General features: G+C 40.6%; 1 protein-coding gene across 3 annotated transcripts; it reads left to right on the top strand.

Annotated features, from left to right (window-relative positions):
* The first annotated feature begins 207 nt into the window (after positions 1 to 207).
* Positions 208 to 11,615, top strand: METTL22 (methyltransferase like 22). Of its 3 annotated transcripts, none has more exons than XM_040592344.1 (11): positions 208 to 300; positions 1,658 to 2,005; positions 3,597 to 3,944; positions 4,324 to 4,364; positions 4,448 to 4,592; positions 5,065 to 5,136; positions 5,731 to 5,784; positions 7,018 to 7,098; positions 8,126 to 8,228; positions 9,035 to 9,203; positions 10,723 to 11,615. In XM_040592344.1, the coding sequence occupies exons 2-11, from the start codon at positions 1,876 to 1,878 to the stop codon at positions 10,756 to 10,758; spliced, it is 1,179 nt and encodes a 392-aa protein (XP_040448278.1). In that variant the 5' UTR covers positions 208 to 300; positions 1,658 to 1,875; the 3' UTR covers positions 10,759 to 11,615. The 3 variants fall into 3 exon arrangements, with proteins under 3 accessions (XP_040448278.1, XP_040448277.1, XP_040448279.1); XM_040592343.1 differs by lacking the exon at positions 208 to 300 and adding an exon at positions 552 to 800; XM_040592345.1 differs by lacking the exon at positions 208 to 300 and adding an exon at positions 3,262 to 3,310 and having other exon boundaries at positions 1,919 to 2,005.
* Positions 11,616 to 21,617: the final 10,002 nt, after the last annotated feature.

The following is a 21,617-nucleotide window of genomic DNA, read 5'->3' as shown; positions in this document are numbered from 1 at the left end:
GGCGGGCGGTGCCGGGTAGCAGTTAAGCACAGCGCAAAGCCCCGCGCGTTGGCTGCGGCGTAAGGGCCAGTGAGTGCCCCCGCTCCGCCGCGCCCCGGCAGCCAGGCGAGCGGGCAGCGGGGCCGGGGCCGGCCGCGGGCATGCGCAGCCCGGGCCCCCCGGTGCCGGCCGCGGGAGGCGCTGCCGAGCCCCGCGGCGGCTGCGCGGTGCCGTCCCGGCCCCGGCCGTCCCTCTGCCGGGCACCGCGGGGCGGCGGCAGCGGCGCGCCGGAAGGAGCCGTCCCCTGCGACATGGCGGCAGGTGGGGGCCGGGGGGAGGCGGCGCCGCGCTCCGATCCCCGCAGCCAGGCCCGGCGCGCAGCGGGGCGGCTCGGGCGGGCTGCGCTGGCGTTCCCCGAGCGGGGGCGGCGGGCGCTGGGCCGGGGCCGGGGCCGGGGCTGGGGCCCGGAGCTCAGGCTCTGTCTGCCGAGCGGCGCCCGGCGCTGGCGCTGCCCCTGCCCCGGCTGCTCTGCGCCGCGGGTCGGGGGGAGCCGGCCGGGGGGCGCTTTGCAGCGGGCGTGGGTGCGGCGGGTGCCCTGGCAAGGGGCAGGGTGGCAGGCTGCGGTAGGCTTTGTAGGAGTTCGTAGAACTTCATAACTGAAGTGGTAAAGGTTGCCTGCTCAACGTGAAGCGTTTTCAGCCTGTGCATTTATGGTTCTGTTCAAGAGTAAGCAGATAATGGAAAAGCTAGCTTCGTCTCCCGAGATGGCAATGCCTACACGGGAAATGGCATCAGCAGTTTTTACAAAAGGGGTATTAAGGGTATGTGAAGCTGGTGAGATGTGTGTGGGGGTGTTGTTAACTACGTTGATACGATGTGTGATGGCTTGTATGTGTGATCTAAGCTTGTCACCTCAGTTACTAAGCACCTATTTGTTTTCAGATCTGTTGCTCATCAGTGTTTCACATGCACTTTACAAAATGGCAAGTTTTGTAGAGTATAGGGAAATAAACGTCCTCTTTATTTTTCTGTTTATAAGAGATAATTCATTTGTTTGTCCTTTCGGACAGAGAGAGAGTTCAGCCTTGGACATTAGGTAATGAGGATGATTTCAGGTTTTTATATATATTTTTTTCTGAGAAAGAATAAAGAGCACCAAAGATAGGAGGCATTAACAGCCCTGTTAGTGGAGGCATATAAAAGGAGCTGCATTTTATTCAGGAAGGGCAGATACTCCTCATAAAAAATGTGGGGGACTAACCCTTGATCATATATTTGGTAATTGTGTCAGTTTCTGAGAAAACTCAGAGATTCCTATGAAGAATAAGGTTCCTTAAAATGGTGAAATTGAGCACACATGGCCTTTATATTTCTTGAAGACCTTGACTTAGCATTGTAAGTCTGTGCATTCATGGTAACATGGTGGGGATTTTTAGGGGGTGGTCGCGGTGTTTTTAACGCAGGCTAATTAGTAGCTCTTCCTAAAATATGCAGTGTGTGCCAGTGAGCTGCTAGCAGTTACGTATTTGATAATTCTTTGGAGCATTATAAAAGAGAGCATTGTTGCATTGCAACTTTATTGGACAGTGCCATGTCATTTTTATCCTCTAAAATATTGCTGGAGCAATGTTCAGACAGTGTCAGGATGTCACTAAAAGCTGTCTGTGTCTGGTTTTAGGTTGGATACCATGGTGCGCAACTTGCTGTCTTATTGGAGCATGCTGGAGTTTGCATGCTCACGTCTTGCCTGATGTCTTCTCAGAAACTATGTCATGAGCTTATCTTGCTGAGCAAACTGTTACTTGATGTCTGTTAATAGAAGAGTATCAAACAATTTTGTGACAGCACTGCATAGGGGACTGGTTGGGTACCTTAAATTCCTCTCACCAGCACATCATGGTAGATGTGACAGAGGAGGAGATGGATAACCCCACATTTAAAAGCGACACTGTACTTTCTGATGTTCACTTACACTGTCCAAACAAGAGACGTCTCATGGTGCGATTGAATGCAGTTGGACAACCAGGTAATGTATGTTTAGACTGATGGAGCTGTATTTTTAAGTGTGTTTATATCTTTGTAATGTGTGAATCCTGCTTTAAATGGTTGATCTAATCGTTACATATTTTATTCCCATTAGAAGCAGAATCACTTCCTACTCAGTCCGTAGGAAGAGGCCTAGCTGGGTTCTCCTCATGAAATTAACTACAGAAATGAAAACTATTAATGTAGAATTTGTAGACAGCCTATTTTAAAAAAAGAAAATTTAATTTACTTTCTCAGAAGAAATAACCAAAGTAACTTACTTGCTTGCAGGTTTAATTTTATTTATTTATTAGTTCATTTAGCTATAATCTCAATAGAGCACTTTGGGAATCATGTTAAAAAATTGGGATGTTCCTTGCATGCACACAAAAGTTGAGAAGCCAGGGGCTTTAAATTGTGTAACTTAAGTTTAAAATAAAAATAATTCATAATTAATTTATGTTTTTTTAAATAAAATCTTTATGTGATGATATACCATCTCTTCCAAAGGAGCCTAACAGCTTTGTTTGGGTTTTGGTTTGGTTTTTTTTTATTTATTTGTTGTATTTTTAAAAAATTGTCAACAAGAAAGCTCAAAATAGCAATGTTTTTTAACTGGTGTATAATTTGAAGACTCAAGGCTGTAGTGGAAATGAACTGGCAGATGCCTCTGACTGCCAGCTTGTAGATTTCTATAAAGTTGTCAAGGAAACTGACCTTGAAGTTTCTGTTAAAATGTTCTGTAGAAAAGTACTGTTCCTGCTGTGACAGAAGCATTAATTGTTTGGGTTTTTTTTCAAATCCAGTGGTGATACGAAAAGAACAACTTTTGCAGCTGTTCTAGCTTATGACAATGTAAAAAAATTATAAACTAGGCTTGCAAAAGAAGCGTATAATAATTTGGACCCTGATCGGGTCGAACCCAGGTAATTAATGTTATGATGTGTCTTCATGCTGTTCAGCATGTTTACTGTGATCTTGCTTGATTCAAAGAACATTTCAACAGGATGAAATGGCAGCATGTGCTACCTACTCTGAACGTACTTCGTCTAGGAAATTCCTTTATTTATTAAGGCAATCTTAAGGCTTGAAGTTGCTTGAATTCCTAAAGACATTTAAAACAGTTAAAAAAAAAAATCCTACTTTTTACTAAACATGTTTGTTTCTTGTAAGACAGAAATTAAATTTTAACCTAAAGAAACAAATTATAATTTGTACTAATTCTTCTTTCAACTTGGTTTGACCTTGTCTCAACAGAAGATCTTTTGGGGGATGTAAGAAACCATCCCTTCTGGCAATTGTTAAAGTAAGTGTTACTAAATCAGATGAAAATGTGCATTGTGACCACATTGGTGCAGAGTCAGCCGGTAGACTGTGAAAGTGCTTCATTTATTTCTACTCACAGAGCTTAGTAACAGAAATATTTCTTCATAGCAAATTGATCTATATTTCAAGTTATCAGTATAATTTTGTATCCTCTAGATTTTTAATATGTGAAATGCATACCAAAATTCCATTAATGTGGAAGTTGCGCATAGATTCTGTTCTTACTTGATTTTTTTAACTTTTTTCCCTGCTCCGCATTCTTACAGTGTTCCTGTCATATTTCAAACTCCTTTGGAACACAGAAGGTTTAGCATCTGAGAAATGTGTGAGAGAATCTACAACAGAAAGAGAATACCAGTACAGAAGTGGAGATGAACTGGGTGATAAGGGCAGAAAAAAACTAAGAAAAGAAAAGGAATTAAATAGTGAAGGAGTAGAAGCTCTGCTAGACGATGATGGAGACTTGGAAGTAGTCAGAAGACCTCGAAGTGCCTCTGATGTAGAAGCAGAGGATATTTTGAGGGATAGAGTGTATCCTGTAATTCTCATGAAAGGGAGAGAAGATGCTTTTGAAGATGAGGAAGAATGCACTTGCAGTGATATTGTTAAAATAGGTAGGTAGTAGGCTTGTAGTCAAGGAGAAATGGAATAAATGTGTTTGTGTAAACCAAAAGAAAAGTAGGTTTTCTTTAGAAATGAAACATCTGTTTTTAAGTGAAAGGAGATAATAAAAAATAATACGATGATATTGTAATATTTCAAAAACTTACCATGTTTCTCCAGAAGTGATTTGGGCTATAGTACACGTTGGGAAACAGTGCTCCTTAGTTAGAGTGGGGGTTTTGGCATTATCTAGCATTATTATATAGAATTAAGAATGTTTAGTTCTATATTTGAAAGGGAAGCAGGACTTGATTTTCAAATTTGCTACTATGGAACATGGTCTGAACGATGTTTTGAGATAATTATTTCTGTTTACTTTCATTTTCACAGAACATACTATGGCAACTCCCTTAGAAGATGTCGGTAAACAAGTATGTATTCTGCCTTGTAGTATCTTGCTGTTCATGGATTGTGCTTCAGAATTTATTGTTTTGACTGCTGCTCTTATCCACAGGTCTGGCGTGCAGCCTTTCTTCTTGCTGATTACATTTTGTTCAAACGAGACACATTCAGGTGTTGCTCGGTGCTAGAGCTTGGAGGTGGCACTGGAATTACAAGCATTATCATGGGAATGGTTGCCAAGAGAGTTTATTGTACAGGTAAGGCAGTTACATTCAGTTAAATATTTTCATGAAACTTCATGAAGCAGTGCTTTCATCCTGGCATTTTCATCCTCATCTGTTCAGTTTTAGTTAATAACTTTTCATTAATGTGTATAAAGTTGTGTTGAAAAATAGGAAGAACTTTCTAAACAGAATGAAAAAGCCATGCTACTTGTAAGTGTAAGAGTTTAAAAGCAAGATACATTGCTGTGAAGTCAAGATAGTGTGCCTAGATTAAAATAGGTAGTGTGGGGATCTAACTGGTTTCTTCAAGAATGGCTCAGAGCTTAGTACTGAAAGATAAAAGCAAGAAGGATACTAGGGAAGCAATCATCCATGGACAGAATTGCTCTGAATTTCCTTAATCTCATCGGTTTGAGACACTTGGAGTATTAGTCTGAGAGGTCAGGGGCATGTGTGGCCCCTGCAAAATATTCTAGTTTTGAATATAATTATCACTTTTTTCCAGATGTTGGTGAAGATCTTCTGGCCATGTGTGAGCAAAATGTTGTATTAAACAAACACCTGATGGAGCTGGGAAGTAAGTGCTGTACATTGTTGATGCAATTGCCTATATATCAACTACTCTGGGATTAAACAGCACAGTCATTGACTACCGAGCATATTCACAAGTAAAAAAAAAAATAGTCTTGGTTAAAAGTGACTCATGTAAAAAGAAAGATGCAAGATAGCTGTATGTGGTCCATAATGGAACAGCTTCCTTTTCAGAAGAGCAAAATACTTACTCTTTCTCTGGTCATCATTGAAGACCAGCTGTAGTTTCTGCACAGTCATTGTGTGAGTTTCACTGAGGTACTTGGGAGGATCAGAGATAGCCAGGTGCCAGGGTCATGTAAACAGAGTGTAAATGACAGAGGTAGAACTCTGAAAAGGAAAAGTATTTTGCAAGTGAGATGTAAAAAAGAACATAGTTTGTCTTTCTGACCCTTAAGTTCATCGTGTTCTCTTGTGAGTAACTGGTTTTGTACAGTAAATTATTTGATGTTCAACTTTGTTCCATGTCTCCTTGTAATAGATCTTCATCGCTTGTTTCAGAACAGATTTTTACTCTACTTTTGCTTAGGTACTGTCTGAAAGGCCATTTGTGACTGATGCGATCTTTCTTCACCCACAGGGGGAGAAGTTAAAGTAAAAAAACTGGACTGGCTGAAAGAAGAATTCTGCACTGGTAGGTGGTTATAATGGGTCCTTTTAAATATGGTTTGGTGTTTTGATGTGAGGGGGTTTTTTTCCCTCCAGAATCATCAAGAAAAGCTTATTCTGTTTATGAAGTAAAATCCTCCAGCACATACGCCTCTGGAAAAATAGTTGAAAGTACACAATTGTCTTTGGGTGCATTGTTGCCATGTGAATGAGTAAGGAAGGGTTTACTCATAGGTTGAGAATAAACAAGTGGTGTCTATCCTTTACTTAGGTCAAAATCCAAGAGGTACAAATGAGATGTGCCTGTTATGTGGTGATAATGGAATCCAGGCACAGTGACATGGATTTGGGTTACTGTAATCCAGATTTTGATATGATGGTATTGTGTGGCTTATGACTGCATGAATACAAAACTATAGAAGGTGGTGGGGAGGGTAGGTGATGATTTGAAAATGTATAAATATTTGTTCCAAATGTAGTGGTGAATTTGTTATATTTTAAATATTGCTAAGGGAATGTGTTCTGCTGCTTTTAGCAAAAGAGAGGGAACTAACTTGAGTAACATTTAAAGTGCAACTATGGATAGTAAAGCAGATCACAAAAACTTCCTAGTGGTTGCAAGGTCAACACAAAGTGGTAGCACTAGATTATGTGAAGCCTACTTAACAGTTTATTTTTTTTATCATCAGTTGGATTTGAGGTAATGCTTCTAAGAAATGGAATGACTATTTAAACAAGTGGAAACATCCTTCACACATTCAAAAACCTCTCTTGGACCTCAGAAAATTCTGGTTAATGAAAATATTTGATACTGCCAGTTGAAAAGGCTTTATGTTTTTTCAACTTCCAGAGAAAGTTTCTGTATTTCAACAGAGTCTAAAATTTTTAAAAACATGAAGAAGTAGGAAGCTTAATAAAAACTTACACAAAGATGCATTTCTTTTTTTTTATTTAAAGGAGTATTTATTTTAAAGTAGTTAAATCTGTGATTTCACTACAAGATGGTAGTTGGTTGTAAATTCTAAAGTGAAAGAAAACTTGCCAGTGAGCCTTGGGAGGGCTGGACGTAATGCAGAGGAAGCAAGGGACTGCAGGAAACTTCAGAGCATGAATAGAGAGAGGTTTTGGGTTACCTTCAATGGGGTACTCCATTTATGGAGTAGCAGATGACCACAGGAGTTATGAAATTTCTTTTTTCCAGCTGTCAGTCATTTCAGACATTTAATCATGTGTACCAAAGCCATATTCTTTGTTACAGATCCTGAGGCTCTTTATAGCTGGTCTGAAGAAGAGATTGCTGATTTACATGAGCACTGTACTGTAATAATGGCGGCTGACGGTAGGAAAATATAAACACTTAAGCATTATGAGTAATAATTTAAACATACCTGGTTTGATTGTTAAAATCTAATAGGTCAGATCCTTACTTAATTTGTCAGAGCTTTCTCTTAAGTGTTCCTGCCTGTGTTTGTGGGGTTTTTTTTGTTTTGGTGTTTTTTTTTCAAAGAATTGTATTTACATTCTGAGTTAGCAATAGGAGAACTACTATATTTTTCTTCCCTTTGGTATGGTAATTACTTGTGACTAAATAAATTACTCAAAGAACATAATCACAAGTAAGTGATGAATTTGACTTTCAGAAGAGCTTTGTCTTCTTCGTTATCCTACCTTTGTTTTGCATCAGATAACCTCTATGCAAATAATGGTAGATATGTGGTTAGACTAATATTCTGTAATTTGAAGAGCAGTTTCAGATGCTGTGCTTGCCCATGGAGTCTATGCCTTTGGATATCTGTGTGGGGGTTTTTTCTACTCTTTTTTTTTTTTCTTTTCTTTTCTTGCTTAAGTGAAGGAATGAAAAATGACAGGCTAGCTTATCTGTATAGGAAACACATTGTTTCAATGTATAAATAAAGGAGGTGTGGTTTTAGTTATGATATTGGAATATGTTTCAAGGCTGCTTTCTAAGGAGATATGGTTATAATGGTATGCAAATTAGTTATTGCCTTTTTTGTATTTTTGTAAAAAGGGAGTCCCTACACATTGTGATATTCTGTCTGTCTTAGCTTTGCAGTAAGATATTTCCAGACTGATAGAAATCTTGTTAAAGTATTATAAGTTGTCTGACAGAAGTGATTCCCATTGATACACAAGAAATCTAAAGAAAGCCTGACATAAATAGCAGCAGCAGATATTATTACGGGGTCAGTTGTTGCTATTTAACTAAATCCCAAAGTATATTTTTATGTACAGTGACTTGATTTATTAGAATAATCAGACTTCGGCCTGTTGTTTCATACCTAAGACATAAGTAAATAATACATTTAAGTATACATATTTTATGCTCTTAATCTTTTTTTTTATAGTATTCTATGATGATGGCCTGACAGATGCCTTGTTCAGAACTCTGTATAGAGTCACACACAACTTGAGAAATTCTTGCACAGTTTACCTAGCATTAGAAAAGAGGTAAGTATAATCAAGAACTTCAAATAAAAAGCATTAAAAACTTTATGTGCTTTATTTATCGGGAAGAGATGTCTGATCTGATTGAAGGTCAGCTTCTGATTTTCATCGCAGATTGCAGGCTGCAGTATATTCTCAGGACATGCATTTTTTGTGTGTGTGCTTAATTTTTATCAGTTCAGAATTTGACTTCCACAAGAATTCAGGTTTTGTTGTCCTACCTGTTGTCCTACTTATCTTGCATCGTATAACCTCTGCGCAAATAAGGATAAGTAGTCTGATGTATTTTACAATGCCTGACAATATTTGCTATATATTTTTGGGGTCACAGGGCAGAATGAAGAGGCACAGAGATCGGATAAATGTTTCCCAGCTCAAGTACCACTATAACAATTTCTTTTGTGTTTTCTTTCATGGAACTGTTGCATGTTTTTAAGTAGTCTTGTGTTGCAGTCTATTCATAAACTAATACATAAGTAGGCTTTGCTTAAATCTGTGGAGATAAGCAATAGCTATTCATATGATTTGTTGCCAGTGTTTGTCCAGGAAGCCAAGCCAATGATTCTGTTGCAGCAGGTGCTTTAAAATCAATTGAAAAGATTCATCCAAGAATTACTGTGTGTTGATGTTAACATAAATCTTGTCTACTTTTCAAGAATAGCGGGGCAGAGGGGTTACTTTTGTTTGGCTATCAAAGTTAGTTAATCACGCTGAGAAGACCCACATTTTCTATTAGCTGAGGAAAGTTATATAGCTATTTAAGATGCCTGTATAGGAAAGACATTTTAAATTAAGTATTTTCTTCCCAGGCTGAACTTCACTTTAAGACATATGGATGTTACGTGTGAAGCCTACAGTCATTTCAGAAATACTCTGAATGATTTGGAGAACCTCCAAGATAGAAAAATTAAATATACTGTAGAGCCCATTAAGGCTGATTTTTGCCAGTTTCTCATCTATGAACGAATTGAGCAGTTGGTAAGTGGCATTCATTAGAATAAATGTAATGTGTTGGGCTAACCATCTCAAATTAGTTTTCAGCTGTTTACTTAACATGAAGTATGAACAGGAGAATAAACATTACCTTTTCATTTATTTCCATTTAGCTTTTTGTCATTTTAAAATGATTCTTGTTTGTGCGTGCTTACATAATCTGTACTAGATTGATATAACGTAGCCATTTCTATCCCCAGCAGTAGAGTGGCTTAGATTCCACTCATTTCCTCGAAGGTTAAGAAACAGTCTCCATTACTTTGTAAAATACAATTTTTGCTGTTGACTAGGAAATTGGACCAGTACCTCTTCTCATATATTTGCTTGTAGAAGAGCTTTAATTTCATAGTTTTAGTACTTCAAAGTTCAGGATATAATGTTGTAATACCTATGGAGAAGGCAATTAGCTGTAACCTTCTGTTACTCATAAACATGTCAAATATAATATTTGTAGTTATATAATTACCTCCCAAGCACTTATGGTTCTCTTTCTTTTTTTTCACTCCCCACCCCCCTCCAATCAACTGCTCTTTTGAATATTGTGCGGGGTGGCTAATAGCTTGCTAGCTTCTAGAACAATACAATCTAACAGATCTTTTTAGAGAACTTGCAAATCTTGCACTAGGTTGCAAGTCTGTTACCAAGAAATGATGTTCCTGTAGCCAACATACAGTTGCTGTGTCTTCTGCAGTATGTATGCTTGGTAAGGTTATGGGGGCCACAGTTACTTCATGCCATTGATTTATTTTACTTAATGCTGATACCTTCAGGCATAAAACATGCATGCAAAACTTCAAAATAATTTGTAGAAGTACATAAATATAACCTGGATTATGCCTAAATGTATAAACTCATTCCCTAGCCTTTTTGCAGAAAGCTATTGCTCTTTTAAATACATGCATTTTTAAAATGCCTAAGTGTTTTATCATGAAGTATATTGCCACAATTCAAGGTGTCATGGTGAAGAGCATGTTGTAGTTTGCTTAATAATCTTCTGTATAGCAGACAAAGCATATGCTAATTTATTCTACAGAAATAAAACGGCCCATTCTTAATCTTCATTGTCAAACACATTGAGAAGGGGTGTGTGTGTTTAAGACAGTCAAGGTCTCACAAATGCTTCCTCAGTAAAATGAGTATTTTTTTCAGTTGTATTTTTACAAGCATTATTGAAAGCGTTTGTCAACACAGGCTAAAAAAAGAGCAAAATTGAGTCAAATTACTGCAGGATGTCATGCAGACCAATGATATTATTTTAAAACAAATTATTTGAATCATACTAATTATTCTAAAAGTCATGCTACAAGAATGAAGAAATCTATTATTTTGCTCTGTCTTAAATACAATTCTGTGGTTGTTCTAGAAATTACATAGACGGACACTGTCTATAGATGGATGTATTGGGTGTGTCTTGTCTTCAAGTGGGCATGTTGAACTTCTTCATAATTGCAGCCTACTGATCTAAGAAAATACCTGTATGTTTGTTTTTTTTCCACTCCTACAGGAATTGTGGAAGATCATTGCTGAACAGCTAACATGACAGGGACATGAGAAAATAGAAGATATTTTATTTAAGGATAAAGGCTTTTTGGATGTTTTATTAAAAAAGGATATTCATCCCAAGAAAAGCATTTTCCTGGTGGAACTGTGTTCTCGGAAAATATTGCTATGCAGATTTGCTTCAGTAAGTTTTGGGTTTGGCACTTAGGACATGGGATTTTTGATATTTCTTTTACAAAACTGAGTAATGTTAATCTTCAGAGTACTTCAGAGTTTGGCTAGATGCCAAACAGTGGCATGACAAGGTGACTTGCTCTTTGGGATTGGTGACGTAGGTTTTAGAGTCTAACAAAGAGGTATTTAACCTTTTCCATGTAGCTGATTTGAGGGTGTCGTGCATTCTCCTTTTTTGTTTTCTGAATATGGACACTGTTCTTGGTCTCATCCCAGTTCCACGTTGCTTGTATTTATGGACATTTGTGAAACAGTTCTGAGCAAAACCTGTTTATCTTCCGTGAACTTCTCTTTAAACAATGTGTTCCTGAAACTTAGTCCTTAATTTTCAGTTTGTGCTTTCTAAATCATTCTAGTTTAGGGCTGCTGTCTGAACTGAAAGGAGACAAGATGCATTTTGTTTCAGCCTATAAAAGTACTCCATAGAGGTCTTGGAGCTGTGTTGTCCTGCTGGAATTTTAAGCATTTCTGTCCTTGCCAGGTTGAGGGTGGGAAGGTAACCATGTAAATTGATATGCCACTGCTCTCTTATAATGTTTGGAATTCTACCCTTAACGTATGTATACATGTGAGGCTGAGGAGACGGAGGTGACCAAGAATGTCTTGCCCATACGGACGAGGCCTTCAGTGTTTTAGCTTTTGGATTAAAGTACAACATACTGATCACATCTCTTCTGTGTTGTTAATGAAACCAAAATCTATTTGTACTTTTTATAACTTCTCTGTGTACTGTTATGTTTATATCACTTGCCATATGTACGCTGTCAAGAAGTTCTTGTGCCTGCTGGATTCTTTAGCATTATGAGAGTATTGGTGATGAAGCTGCTCATGCCTGTGACTTGTGGGAGGCTGCATACATTACTTTAGACGCATCTGGTTGACTTCTTGAAAGTCTGTTTTATGTTTGGTTTAGTTCAATTGTTTTAAGTTGGGTATTTTATAACCTGCTTATGTGTATGAAGACTTATATTTGTGTGGTCTTTAATGAGACGAAAGGTTATTAGATGATGATGGCCTTTTCCTGTGAGCATAGTCAAAGTAAATATGTTGTGTTAGCATACATCTGCCCAGGTTAATACAGAACTTCTCTCTCATAACCTTCATTTGAACTTCAAAGATACAAAACTGTATTTGAATCCAAAGATTCCCAAATGGTGTCCTTTTGGTTGGTTGCTTGGATTGTAATGTTGTTAATTTTGGTAGATTAGCTGATAACAACTGGGTTTGCATGTAGCTGTTTTTTAAGTAGTAATTTTATGAAGGCTGTAGTATGAAATTAATTTGAACTGATGTGAAATAGTGTGTGCAGTTAGAGATTTTTACTTGTGCAGAACTTCTGAAAGTCTTTGCAATTATCAACAGAAACTCATCCGAGTAGAGAGATGCTGTAGATCCTTGTAATATAATTCAGCCATTTTACCACAGCTGGCTTAGATTAACATCTGAAAAATATTTTTATGCTTGAATCTTTGGTTGAGAAAATACAAACATCATGGCTGCTGGGGAAGCAAGCTGAAGTAGAATTTCCTCCTAAAGAAACAAAGTTAATCTTTCTTTTGAAGGGAAACAATGACTTAAGGGTTCAGTGACTGAGATCTAAAGGCCAAATTGCAAATTTGTGTGTGACCCTTTTCACTGATGATAAGGGATAGTCAGCAAGAGGCAACAATTCTAAGAACACAAGAATCACAAAGGTCTTACAATGCCTCAGCTCTGCGATGTTAATGAGAGATCATGTAGTCTGTCTGGCCAGAGAATTGTCCGCTGCCACTTACGGATATTAAGTACAGATGCTACCTTCTCAATTTGGACTTTAATCATACTTCAAATATGCCATACACGGTAGTTGTTTTCAGAACTCATCTTGCAGATTTACACCTTTAGTAGTGCACTGTTTATTAAGATGATTAAAAGTGGGGAATTGTTTAGTCTTGAGTATATATATTGTGATTGGAAATCAAGTTACTGCTTAACGTGCTCAAGGCATTATCATTTTATTTGTATTTATGTAATCAAGAAGGATTTTTCTCCTAATAAAGCATTATTTAAAAAATAGTATGCTCCTGTGGTGGTGTATGTAAACTTTGAAAAATTGTAACAGTTAATGTTTGTAAGGGTTTTTTTGGCAGTTCTGTCTTATACCTCTTCTTTTTTGCTGTGTGTTAGGCAGAATTTATCATGATTTTTAGCCAGATGGAAAGGAGAAGAAAATATTATTGTGAGGAGGAGAAGATATTAGTATGTATGCAACAGTCCAGTGTAAATTGCATGAGGCTTTCGATTCATACAGAAAAGTCAAGTGATTCAACATCAGGTTGTATGGTGCTGGACTTGTGAGTTACTGGGAAGCAGTTTGTTTCATTGTAAACCCCTTAAGAACTCTGCTGTCCTATTCGTATGGTTCTGTCTGATCACCTCATAGCTAGTAGGGAAAAAAGGGGAATTAGTAAATGTTTCTAGTCAGTATTGCCTATTCCTGCAAGTTCTTTGTTTTTGTGAAGGGGAAGGAAGAGAAGGTAGGTGCTTAGTGTAAAAATTATTAAAGTTTCTACTCTCCTGTGGAGTTGAGGTTGGAAAGATTTCATTTGGAAAACTGACTTTCTCCTCTGCTAAATAAAGTCATTCTGCACTTTGGGAGCACTTCTGAATCTGGTTGGCAAGTCCGGTGGGTCAGCCAGATGGATTGTTTTGGGGAGGGGGAAATGCAGAGGAGATGGAGGGGAACCCATGCAACTCTTGCAGTGCATTTCTGATAAAGGAGAGGAGTGTCACAATTTTCTTGGAAGTGTGTTAATGGGTGGACAGACGTGTGATCTTCTACGAGGAATCTTGTTTGAAACAAACTAATCTTTACTTTTGTCACTGGTGTTGGTGCAATAACACATGTCCTTCCTTAGTCCCCACACTTCAGATGAAGATGGCAGGCAGCCCTGTCCTGCTGCTGTCTCCTCTTAGAGGAACACAGATGGCATTGGAGATACTGGTCAAAAGAAGAGCTTGAACATTTATGTGACATTTGAATGAGCATTGCAAGCTGATCACATTGATTTCTTTTCAATCTTTGTTGATGTGAAACTTGGGAGAGCTGCTTTATTGTGAAATTTTGTTCACAAAAGTGAACTTCTGTGTAGAAAGTATTTTGCAGTAGAAAGAAAAGTTATTTAAGATAATCACTTGATGGGATACATTATGTATATTTATTATCTCTGTGTTCTCATGTGTAGGTGGCTATTCATAGACCATGCTTGTAGCTCCATCTGCTGTACAACGCTTTGAGTCAAAACATTTTACAGTTTGTTAAACACCCTGTTCTTTTCTGGTTTAACAACATTGTATGTTGGAGTAACAGTTTAGGTTGAATATGTAGTTCTGTGTTTCTCACCTAGACTTGCAGATGTGTGTATTAGAGATGAAGTTGCCATGGAAATGATCTTGGAAAAAAATGATGTTAAATTACTTACTTTTTAACAGTAGCTTTAGGAGGCTGCCTCCAGCAGTTTGGGATTTTCAGGAAACTTCCTAGGGAGAAGTGGATGTAACTTTGTGTGTGTAGCAAGGACTTCTCATTCATTAGAAGATCAGGAATTAAGTTTGATCTCAAAGTTATAGCCAATAAATCTCATGAGATTGTCTGTTCATTGACTCAACTGTTCTCATGAACTTCTACATACAGCACTATCTCCCATCCTTTTCTGTTCTTACCCGAGTTAAGGGCTTTGTCCCTGGCAGTTGCATTGCTGGGTGTTGTTTGTTTTGTTCTGTTTTTTCATTCTGGTGAACACCCTGAAACTTGAAAAAAAATATTTGTGTGTGTCCAAAACTTCTGCTGTCTTTCGTGTCAGGATTAATAAGCCAATGTACTCCAGCATATTTCTTTAAGGAACCAGGACAATACTTGCCTGTCTGTAGTGGCATAGCACAGTGTGCTTAAAGGAAGTTATGAAATTGATTCTTTTGCAACAATAAAAGTGACTAAAATGAATTTTTGAAAGACTTAAATGCACTTTATCAATGACCTTGCAGTTTTATACGATCTTATGAACACTTCTTACATTGTTTGTGAAGTACAGACCTACATCTTGCTAGAGGCCTTAAATAGCGGGGGGGGGGGGGGGGGGAGAAGCAGAGACAATTACTGTACTTTTGCTGGTGCTATAGAAGCAAATAATGTTAATTACAAAATAGAAAAGGGAGAAATCCAGATAGAAAATGAGATTCCCTAAAAATAGTGGGGATGGGGTGAGCAAACCATAGTGGTCCTAGAAAGTAGCATGAGGAATCCCTGGAAAGGAGGGATTTGGAGGGGCAGGGGGATTCCTACAAAACTGGAGCCAATCCTAGAAAGTAATGTTGGCATTTTCCTGGAAAGCCAGGAGTTGTGGGGAGGCGCAGTCCTACAGGGCATTGTGAGGGCTGTCAGGAAGCAGCACAGGAAACTCCAATAAAGTAATGGGAGGGTGGGGTTTGTTCTTAGGAAGTAATTTGGGGACTCTTGGAAAGCAGCAGGGGAAACTGAGGAGCCTGAATGTCTAGATGATGCGTACAAGTAAGCTTGATCATGGTGTATTTAGTATTTTTTTTTCTTTAATATTCTTTTATGTAGAGGTACTGGCCGGTCAAAAGATGAAGATGCAAGTTGTTATGCTCATGGAAAAATAAAAGGGTAGATTCTTGCAGACAGAATGAGGAGGCACGTCCTCAGTTCTATTACATCTGCACAGTTGCCTTATTTCTTGCACAGAGCAATGTATTTTCAGGAGCAGCCTTTTATGTGGTCTGAGTTTTGGCTGCCCATCCTTGAAGAGCCCTGCAAGTCTGAGTCAAGTTAATGGCTTACAATGCTGTAGCTGAGTCATTCTGTCCCTCTGAACTGTTAGCAGTGAAGCATATATAATATGTTTTTCTCTGTGGGCTACAGGTAAAGGGTATCAATTTGCATTATGCTTTATTTTGATAAAAGAATAGGTAGTTGCTGGAGAAGCAGTCCTGCTTTCAACCCTTTGTGCTTATATTATATTCTAGTGGTATGTTTTCCTCTTCCATAGTAGTGTTGGTTATGGCAATTTTGCAGTCTGAGTCAGATTTTTTTGATTCCAAGGAAATCTAATTGCAAGGATATTTCTCTATTGAATCAGTGAGATCGCATCCATCTGTCTCCTGTGATCCAATAGAAGGCAATTGGTAGAGTTTTGTTGCTGGGGGTATAGAGAGCAGACCAGTTCTTTTGATGGCAATGGGTAGTTGGGTCCACTTTGGGGTTATATGAAGCTGTACTCTTAACATGTGGCAGTGCATGTCATTTTAGCAAGCCGATTTATCTCGGTCACGTGCCTGAGAGCATGATTACCTGTAGTCAGATTGCCACAAGTGTTAAGGCCAAATGCTGCTGTTGATTTTAAAGGCAGCTGTTGGTGCAAAGTGTTGGGTACAGAAAACTGAAGGCTGCTTCTGAAAAGTGGATGCTGAATTTCTGTGTATCTGCTGCGTGTGAAATGTCAAGGATAGCTGCCTGCCTCATAAACTTGTAGAGATATTTCAACCTGGAAGTGACTTGAGAATTACTCACTTGATGTTTAGCAGCGTATCTTTTAAAATGCATTTCACCTTCTGAGTGTGGTTATGGTGTTCGTAACGTGAAGAATACAGTTGGCAGAAAAGAGCTTTCCTGTAGATCAATCCCAAAGGTTAGGGACTGAAAATTTTGTTAAGATCCATGTGACAAGAAATAGAAAACAGGGAAGAAACAGCATTAGAGAGTAAGTAGTAATTCTTTGTTTCTTCCTGCATTCTGAAGCTTGTTTTCATTCATTTGAAGGCATTGTCAGAGAGGAACTAATTATTGTTAAAAAACAATCAGGTTCTCGTCTTGAATGGGATCTGCCACAGCTGCTGGAAAGAAGCAGTTTCTTTTCAGATTCTTGTGTGTCTAGTTAGAAAACGGCCCTTCTTCACTTTCCCCTACCCTGTATCAGAGAAGATTATGCAGTGTTTTTCATAGGGCAAAGTGTAATTATTGATTAATGTGCTGTTACCTAGAGAGTTACACCGAACCGACCAGGTAAGCACGGTGTGATGGGTGTAGCTAAAAGAAAGCAACGGAAGGAGACAAAAAGTCTTTGGTGGGTCAAGTCAAGTAGTAAGATTTGAAAATGAGCTACTACTTGCTGCTGGGCTGTCATATGCTTTGTCAGGTGACATAGATCCAAAGGCTTGTATTTTCTTACAGAATTCTTCCTGCTCTTGTTTCACTCATCCTGACCCTGACTTTCTGTGTGTCCTGTATGTCTGTGCTGAAAGTGGGTGCCTTAACAGGGCAAAGGTTCATCTTGAAAAATCGGGCTGCCAACAGTGCAGTCAGATCTGTGGGTTGCCTCAGACAAGGTTTCTTCCAGCAGATGGCACATGGAGTTTCTTTTAACAGTACCAGCACCCAAATGAAGTAACATAACATCTACGTATACATCTGTGTGTTTTGCAGATTGCTTGCCTAAGCCAGTCCCAGTGATGTCGGGGAGAGGAGGTGCAAAGGAACATCTCTAGCTTCTTCAGCAAGGTGAGTGTATTCTCTAAGCTCCTGCTTCCTTTATGTGAGGGATTTTCTTTTGTAGTGGGGTAGTGACAGCAAATTGTACTCTTTACAAGTTTTCTTTATTTGGTGGATTTTGTTCTCTCCTATAACTAATAATGATTCTGAAAGAACAGGAGTCTTGTTTTATACTCCAGGGACTTGAGCTGATCAGGCAATGAAAATAATACACTAGCAGCAACTATAATGAAAATAAGTTATTTCGGAGGAAGATGACCATTTATTGTGGGAATACATGATCCAAAAATGACTTTCCAGTCTCTGAGTGCAGTTTGATGCTAGCAGAAGTGACTGTAATCCCTGGGGAACCTGTCAGTTTGGACCATCTCCATTCCTCAAGAAATGCTAGTTTTCCCTTTTGAATACTGGGTATACTTGATAGTGGATCAGATAGTGACAAATAAGATGTTTATTAATAATAATTTAAAAGTTACATTAGCTCCTGCCTCAGAGATGAGGAAAAATACATGAATTATGCAAGAAGGTTGACGGTGAGTTGGACAGCAGATACCATGAGAAAAGTAAAGTTTACTGCTCTGTAATGGACCAACTCTGTTCCTGCTCAGTGGGATATCAGTAGCAGTTGTAGATTGATCAGAAGGGACACCAAGAAATCATCTGCTCTGTTTTCCTCTCAAAGCAGAGCCATACTCATCTGAGAATCTTGATGAGTGTTTGTCTTGCTTCTCGTTAAAGGCTGTTATAATAGAGATCCTGTATTTCTCCCAGTAATCTATTTCAGTGTTTTCTTATCCATTCCAATACAAAACTTTTTGCAATGGCTAAACTGCCACCTTTCTTACAATTTTGGACCATTAAATCTTTCTTATTGTAATAGACTGTGACAGGTATAGGAGTTCTACCCAGGATAAGTGGAAATGAAGAGCTGTAAGTGGCCCAGCCTTGAGTGATATGTGTAGGAATAGCAGGGTCCTGTAATACCATCTGCAAATCAGTGGTGTTTGCAACAAAAAGAACAGCTTTGGCAGCTCAAAGCCTGCAGGTCTCATGCCTTGCATGTGTCCTACTCGGCTGTCCTGTCGCCTCCAGCTACTCTGCCATGGAATTTGCTCCAGGATACTCCTTGGAGCCTCAGTGGAGGTGCTTGAGGGCTGAGCAGGGTCTGACAGCTGCTATCTCTTGTGACTAAGTGTGCATCTGTTAAGAATCCCAGTGTGAGTTCTCCTGTGAAGTCACCTGAAAGGGAAGAAGGTGTCTCTGTGTTGGTCACAGGAGAGGAGAGGGAGGCGTACATTTCAGAAGCTTCTGTTGGCCTTTTGCTAGCCAGGTCATGGGTTTTGAAGAAAACCAAGACCGTGAATGAGACATAGAATTCTGCAAGATGGAAGTCCAGGTAGGATTCAAGATGCTTGGAATAGCTTCTGTTGCAGAGGAGTTACATCATAATATTTACAACATATAATAATAATAATATGACAGCAAGCTGAGTGGTGTGGTTGACACACTAGAGGGAAGAGATGCCATCCAGCAGGACCCTAACAGGCTTGACAGCCCACCCTGACAGGTGGGCCCTTGCGAACCTCATAAAGTTGAACAAGGCCAAGTGCAAGGTCCTGCACCTGGTTCAGGGCAACCCCCGGTATCGATACAGGCTGGGCGGAGAATGAATTGGAAGCAGACCTGAGGAGGAGGACTTGAGGATGTAGGTTGATGTGTGGCTCAGTGTGGCCCGGCAATGTTCATTTGCAGCCCAGAAAGCCAACTGTATCCTGGGATGCACCAAAAGCAGCGTGGCCAGCAGGTTGAAGGAGGTGATTCTCCCTCTCTACTCTGCCCTTGTGAGACCCCACCTGCAGCGCTGTGTTCAGCTCTGGGACCCCAGCATAAGGACATGGGCCTGTCAGAGCCAGTCCAGAGGAGGCCATGAAGGTGATCAGAGGCTGGAGCAGCTCTCCTGTGAAGGCAGGCTGAGAGGTGGGGTGGTTCAGCCTGGGGAAGGCTCTGGGAGACCTTATAGCAGCCTTCTAGCACCTACAAGAAAACTGGAGAGGGACTTTTTACAAGGGCACTTAGTGATAGAACAAGGGGAACGGCTTTAAGCTGAAAGAGGGTAGATTTAGGTGAGATACAAGGAGGAAATTCTTCCCTGTGAGGGTGCTGAGGCGCCTGCGCAGGCTGCCCAGAGCAGCTGTGGGTGCCCCATCCCCGGCATGTCCAAGGCCAGGCTGGACGGGGCTGGGAGCCACCTGGGTGGGTGGGAGGTGTCTCCGCCCGTGGCAGGGGGCTGGGACTGGGTGATCTTTAAGGTCCCTTCCAACCCAAGCCAGTCTGTGATTCTATGATTTATTATTGGGTGGGGGTTTCAAGGGTAGTTTTGTGTCTGTAAATAGTACGTTGCTGTAGATGAGTCAAATCAACTGATCCCAGAAGTTATGCTGGAGTCTTCCCTAACTTCTTCCCTCCTTTGTTTACTTTTTGTACTTCATAGTACATTGCATACTCATTATCAAACATAGGATTAGTTAAAAGTTTCTCGCTTCTAATGCAAATTAGTATGCATCCTTAGATAGCATTACTGAAGCTTCATACTAATGTTATTTATACATATTCCCCAAGCGGGGTTTTGCTGTCTTTCTGGGGGGTCTGTTTGAGTTGGAGGTCACAGTCTCCCACTACCACAATTACCTTTGTGCTACTTTGAATTAATTTTCTGTTGATGTCTGTGGATTGCAACACCTTGGCAGCTTATCTCCTCTTGCAGCCAGAGCTTTCCTCACTTGAAGGCTTCTTTCTGCATAACTTAGATAAGTGTTCTTTTCACCATCCATTCTTTCTTCCCTGTCCTTCCCAAGGCTGACTCCCTTGATTAGAAGTAACAACTGTAGAGCCCCCTTTTGGATTTATTTCAGTCCATGACCAATTAATTTTCTTTATATTTAGGTGGAGCTTGAGTGACGCTAGTCATCCATATTTTTGTTACTGATTGGTATCACATGCCCAGTGAGGTACCTTGGAGATGGGTAACTAGAGAATGAAGGTGCACATTGATCCTACAGTGAGATTATTTCATCTGAGGGGAGTAATTTCACCACAATGGTTGGCTCAGCAGCGGACATCTTTTCATATATTCTTCATTTGACAGTTCCTATGCAGCTTAATCAGCTGGGTGGTACCATCAAGCTCACATTCTTGCAGGGAGTGTTGTACATGGAGCCTGGCCATGGTGTCTGTGCTCAGCTCACCCCGTTACTGCTGTCAGCATGTGTGGAGGTGGCAGGGGGTGCTGCCTGGGGAGCCATGGTAGATTCCATGCATGCCAACCATCCTGAAAGCGGCAACTGTACTTTACTGTAAAAAGCTTTCTGTGATACTACACTTCTTTTAGGTCCCAGTTTTCTCTGCTTTTCCCACACCAGGCTATAAACTTACTGATGCATCAGCTGTGCTACCGATTTAATCGCACCTGAACTCGGGCCTGTGTCAGTGGTAGGGGCACGTGTGCCGTGGGGTGGGAGGACTCATGTGCCATCTGCGTGTCATTTGCATTGCATCCAGCTGCCTCGATCCACTCCTGTCTAGAAGAAAAAGGTGTGTTTCTTCTAGGTTAGGCTTAAATATTAGTGAAGATTTGCAGTTTAAATTCGGAGTTTAACGTCAATACTAGGTTTAATTTGAATTTCTAATCCGAGTTAAAAGCCCAAATGACTTTCTCTGTTGCTGTGTGTGCGAAATTAAGTATGTCCCAAGTGACGGCAGGTAAATATCAGCAATTAATGAGAGGCCAGGGGCTCCGTGCAGCTGCCGGAGCGCGGCCCCAGCCTCCCGGCCCGGCTGGCCCCCGGGCTGCCTTGCCCCCGGCTGAGGTGCGCGGCGGCCCGCGGGGTGGCGGCGCCGGAGGGCTGGCAGCGCCTTGCCCAGGGAAGCCCGGCTGCCAGCGCCGGGGCTGCGCATCCCCGCGCCCAGCCAGGCGCGGCCGGCCGCCGGCGGGGCCCTCTCCGCTGGGGCGGCAGCAGGCCCTGCGTGCCCGCGGGCGGCGGGGCCCAGCGCAGCCCCCGGCGCAGGCCGCGCCCCCCTCCCCCGGGCCGGCCGGGCCGCCCCCGCCGGGCCCCGAGCCGCCA

The sequence above is a fragment of the Falco naumanni genome, chromosome 4, assembly GCF_017639655.2.
Source record: "Falco naumanni isolate bFalNau1 chromosome 4, bFalNau1.pat, whole genome shotgun sequence".
Lineage (NCBI taxonomy): Eukaryota > Metazoa > Chordata > Aves > Falconiformes > Falconidae > Falco > Falco naumanni.
The sequence above is the reverse complement of the archived record's forward strand: the minus strand, read 5'-3'. Positions and strand labels throughout refer to the sequence as shown.

What these genes read in the sequence shown, in the direction of transcription:
- METTL22 (XM_040592344.1), top strand. Translation starts at nt 1,876, where the DNA reads ATGGTAGATGTGACAGAGGAGGAGATGGATAACCCCACATTTAAAAGC. An exon ending in GAATGCAGTTGGACAACCAG is followed by an intron (nt 2,006 to 3,596) that starts GTAATGTATGTT and finishes GCATTCTTACAG; the next exon opens with TGTTCCTGTCATATTTCAAA. An exon ending in TACCTAGCATTAGAAAAGAG is followed by an intron (nt 8,229 to 9,034) that starts GTAAGTATAATC and finishes TTTTCTTCCCAG; the next exon opens with GCTGAACTTCACTTTAAGAC.